At 41.7% G+C, this 4,880-nt stretch overlaps 2 protein-coding genes across 2 annotated transcripts; both read left to right on the forward strand.

Moving 5' to 3' along the window:
• The first annotated feature begins 592 nt into the window (after window positions 1-592).
• On the forward strand, window positions 593-1,591 carry LOC138884218 (uncharacterized). Its single transcript, XM_070165285.1, has 2 exons — window positions 593-1,110; window positions 1,216-1,591. Exons 1-2 carry the CDS (start codon window positions 593-595, stop codon window positions 1,589-1,591), a joined length of 894 nt encoding a protein of 297 aa, XP_070021386.1.
• Window positions 1,592-4,157: 2,566 nt separating this feature from the next.
• On the forward strand, window positions 4,158-4,663 carry LOC138884220 (uncharacterized). Its single transcript, XM_070165289.1, has 2 exons — window positions 4,158-4,357; window positions 4,465-4,663. The coding sequence occupies exons 1-2, from the start codon at window positions 4,158-4,160 to the stop codon at window positions 4,661-4,663; spliced, it is 399 nt and encodes a 132-aa protein (XP_070021390.1).
• The last annotated feature ends 217 nt before the right edge of the window (window positions 4,664-4,880 follow it).

The following is a 4,880-nucleotide window of genomic DNA, read 5'->3' on the forward strand; positions in this document are numbered from 1 at the left end:
TCCGAGCATTCTTAGCTAAATGGTTCCCGCAAAGCAAGAAATCTGAGCTCCGGGATAAAATTTTCCTTTTCAAGCAACCACCGGGAGAACATCTACATGAGGCATGGGATCGATTCAAGTTATATTTGGTGAGGTCGCCTAATCATGGTTTTTCGGATTCTATCTTGTTGGAGAAATTCTACATGGGTTTAGATGCTATGAACCAATCTATAGCCAAGAATGCAGCTGATGGATCTTTTATGGATAAGACATTTGCAAGGATCACACAAATCCTTGACAAAATAGCAAAACATAACCAAGCTTGATACTTAGAGGATACTACAGGTGGAATTACATATGGTACTCCCTCCTTGACCTACATGATTAAGGAGAACCAAGAAAGAGATCAAGTAATTGCAGGGCTTGCCACTAATGTCAATGTGTTGACAAAAATATTCACTGAAAGCCAAACGATAAGGTAAATGTGGTAGAATATATTCAACCCTCATCAAATGAAGATTATGAGGAAGTAAACTATGTCAACAACTCTAAAGGAGGCTATCAAAGGCAACAATACCAAGGTCAAGGACAACAAAATCAATGGAGGCCTAAAATGCAAGGTCAAGGCAACCAACAGTGGCGAAATGACCAAGGTAGCTCAAATCAAGGAAATTGGAATAACAACAACAACAACTTCTCAAATCGGAGTTCAAACCCTTATGTTCCACCAAAGGGACAATATTCAAGTCAAGGTTCCTCAAGTGATTCCAAGTTGGAAAACATGCTTGAACGGGTATTGCAAAATCAAGAAAGGTTCGACACTTCTATGAGGAATATGATCGAGCTTGTTGGTTCTCATACCGCATCCATTCAAAAAGTGGAGATGCAAATGAGAGATCTCTCTAGGGAACACAATCCAAAGCAAAAGGGGACACTTCCAAGTGACACAATTGCGAACCCAAAGGGTAGTGGGAGTGGTCCAACTTCTCATTGCATGGAAATTGCTACTCGGAATGGAGAGGTACTTCAAGGAGAGAGTGAACAAGTGGTTGAAGTGGAAGAGTCCAAACAAGAGGTTGAGGCACAAGTTGAAGAGCCAATTGTTGTTGAAGCTAAAAAGGTTCTGGAAGAGTTAAAAGTTAGATAAGTAAACCGGGAAGAGGTAAAGGAAAAGGTAAAATAGACATCAAAAACTCTACCACATATTCCTAGACCTCCTCTTCCTTTCTCTAAAAGACTTGCTAGGAAGGTTGATGATAGCAAACTCAAAAAGTTCTATGACATTCTCAAGCAGTTATCAGTAAATATCCCATTTGCGGAAGCATTTCAAGAGATGCCAGTTTTTGCTAAGTATTTGAAAGACTTGATCACCGAAAAGAAAATCACCAAGAATGAAGTGGTGAATGCGACTCACCAGGTTAGTTCCATCATTGCAACAACCACCGTTCAAAAGAAAGAAGACCTGGGAGCTTCCACCATTCCATGCACTATTGGGGCACGTGATTTTGCAAGAGCTCTTTGTGATAATAGGGCTAGCATAAACTTGATGCCTCTTGCTATTTACAAGCAAGCAGGGTTAGGTATGCCGAGGCCTACAAGTATGAGGTTGTAAATGGCTGATCGTTCCATAAAGAAACCGGTAGGAATTGTCGATGATGGGATTGTGAAAGTGGGAGAGTTCCATTTGCCCGCCGATTTCATAATCCTTGATTGTGCAGTTGACAAAGAGATCCCTATCATCTTGGCAAGACCATTTTTTGCTACAGGAAGAGCACTGATGGATTCAGAACGAAATGAGATCAAGTTCTGTGTGAATGATGAAGAGGTCACATTCCAAGCAAGCAAGGGTATGAAACTTCCGCATGAATATGAAAGAATCTTGGTGATTGATGTTGTCGCTGAGGTGGAAGATGTAGTTGAAATGAAAATGGAAGAACAATGCCTTGGTGAGGTGTTGGCGGATATTTTGGTAAATTTCGATGGTAAAGATATGAAGGGGTACATGGAATCAGTAAATGCATTGGAAGGGCTTGGGTCCTACACTTATGCTCCAAAGAAACTCTCTCTCGACTTAGAGAATAGAGTCACTCCTCCCGCAAAGCCTTCAATTATTGAGCCGCTACAACTAGAGCTCAAACCACTTCCACCGCACTTGAGGTATAAATTTCGTGGCTCTAATGACACTCTACCGGTAATCATTTCTTATTTGTTGAATGATGTGGAGGTAGAACAACAGTTGAATGTCTTGAGGGAGCATAGGCAAGCTATTGGGTGGACAATAGCGGACATCCGGGAGATTCCCGCCGGAATTTGCAAACACAAGATACAATTGGAGAATGAGAGTAAACCAAGTGTAGAGCATCAACGAAGGCAAAACCCTTCCATGCAGGAGGTTGTAAAGAAAGAAATCATCAAGTTGTTGGATGTCGGGGTAGTCTACCCCATTGACGATAGTTCTTGGGTGAGTCCGATGCAATGTGTGCCTAAAAAGGGAGGCATGACTGTGATTGAAAAAGACAAAAATGAGCCCATCCCAACAAGAACAGTGACTGGATGGAGGGTTTGTATGGATTACTGGAAGCTAAACAATGCTACGTGCAAGGACCATTTCCCTATGCCTTTTATTGATCAAATGCTTGATCTGCTAGCGAGAAGATCATTCTACTGCTTCTTGGATGGATATTCCAGCTACAACCAAATCAATATTGCATTGGAAGATTAGGAAAAGACAACATTCACTTGTCTATATAGGATTTTTGCATTTAGCCGGATGCCATTTGGGCTATGCAACGCTCCGGCTACTTTCCAAAGGTGCATGATGTCAGTCTTCTCAGACATGGTGGAAGATTTCTTAGAGGTATTCATGGACGATTTCTCTGTCGTGGGTGATTACTTTGAGCATTATTTTGACAACCTTAGACAAGTGCTCAAAAGATGTGAAGAAACTAACCTTGTGCTAAATTGGGAGGAATGCCACTTCATGGTGGACGAGGGCATTTTTTTAGGCCACAAAATTTCCAAACAAGGAATAGAGGTTGACCGAGCAAAGATCGAAATCATTTCCAAGCTTCCTCCACCTACTTGTGTTAAAGGTGTCCAAAGTTTTTGGGGCATGCCGGTTTCTATAGGTGTTTCATCAATGACTTCTCCAAAATTGCAAATCCCATGTGCAAACTCCTTGAGAAAGATACAAAGTTCATATTTGATGAGAAGTGCCTAAAAGCCTTTGAGGAATTGAAAGAAAAGCTTACCACGGCACCTATTATTGTCACACCCAATTGGTCTATTCCATTCGAACTCATATGTGACACTAGTGGTGTAGTTATTGAGGCGGTGCTTGGCCAACGTCATAACAAAATTCTTCACCCTGTCTATTATGCAAGCAAGACACTCAATGGTGCTCAAATGAATTATACTGTGACTGAGCAAGAACTTCTTGCCATTGTCTATGCTTTTGAAAAATTTTGGGCTTATTTGTTGGGGTCCAAAGTGATAGTATACACCAACCATGTTGATCTTCGCTATCTTATGGCGAAGAAGGATGCCAAACCAAGATTGATTCAGTGGGTCCTTTTGTTGCAGGAGTTTGACTTTGAAGTCAAGGATCAGAAAGGGACGGAAAATTAAGTTGCGAATCACCTATCTAGGCTTGAAGAGGCAGGGAGACCAAAAGAAGACCTTGAAATCAATGATGTTTTTCCAGATGAACACATATTGGCATTGTCTAACACATTTGCTCCTTGGTATGCTGACATCGCTAACTTTTTGGTTAGTGACCTTGTTCCCGATGGATTGGAAGCTTATCAAAAGAAAAGTTCTTGCGGGAGTGGAGACATTACTATTGGGAGGAACCCTTTTTGTTACGTAATTGTGCTGACAACATTATCCGGTGGTCTGTTACGAAAGACGAGGTAATATAAATCCTCAAGGCATGCCATGATTCGCCGGTTGGGGGTCATCATGGAGGAAATCAGACGGCGACAAAAGTGCTTGAATGTGGCTACTATTGGCCAACGATCTACCAAGATGCAAATCAAATGGTCAAGGCATGTAACCAATGTCAAAGACAAGGGTCAATATCTAAAATACATGAGATGCCAATGAATTTTGTATTAGAAGTTGAGATCTCTGATGTGTGGGGGATAGACTTTATGGGCCCCTTCGTGAGCTTGTATCGCATGACCTACATCTTGGTGGCTGTGGACTATGTCTCTAAATGGGTCGAGGCAATCTCCTTACCGAACAATGATGCAAGGAGTGTGACCACATTTTTGAAGAAGAACATATTAACACAGTTTGGTACTCCAAGGGCCATCTTGAGTGATAGTGGGTCTTATTTCTACAACAAGGCCTTCGCTGGGCTGCTTGAAAATATGGTGTAAAGCACAAGGTGGCCACACCCTATCATCCTCAGTTGAGTGGTCAGGTTGAAGTTTCAAACAGAGAAATCAAAAACATCCTAGCGAAAAGTGTCAATGCAAACAGGACCGACTGGTCAAGGAAGCTAGATTATGCGTTGTGGGCATATCGCATAGCATTTAAGACCCCCATTGGCACTTTACCATACAGGTTGGTTTTTGGAAAATCTTGTCACTTGCCAGTGGAACTTGAACACAAAGCCATGTGGGCTTTGAATAAGCTAAATCTTGACTGGGCCGAGGTTGCTAACCTGAGGATGACATAACTCAATGAGATGGAAGAATTTTGTCTCCATGCCTATGAGAGTGCAGCCATGTACAAAGAGAGGATGAAGTTTGTCCATGATAAAAAGATCTTGAAGTGGGAGTTCAATTCTGGTGACTTGGTCTTACTCTTCAATTCAAGACTCAAGTTATTTCCGGGTAAACTCAAGTCCAAATGGTCTAGCCCATTCAAAGTTGTGATTGTGTCTCTCTATGATT

This window comes from Nicotiana sylvestris, chromosome 2 (assembly GCF_000393655.2).
Source record: "Nicotiana sylvestris chromosome 2, ASM39365v2, whole genome shotgun sequence".
Taxonomy (NCBI): domain Eukaryota; kingdom Viridiplantae; phylum Streptophyta; class Magnoliopsida; order Solanales; family Solanaceae; genus Nicotiana; species Nicotiana sylvestris.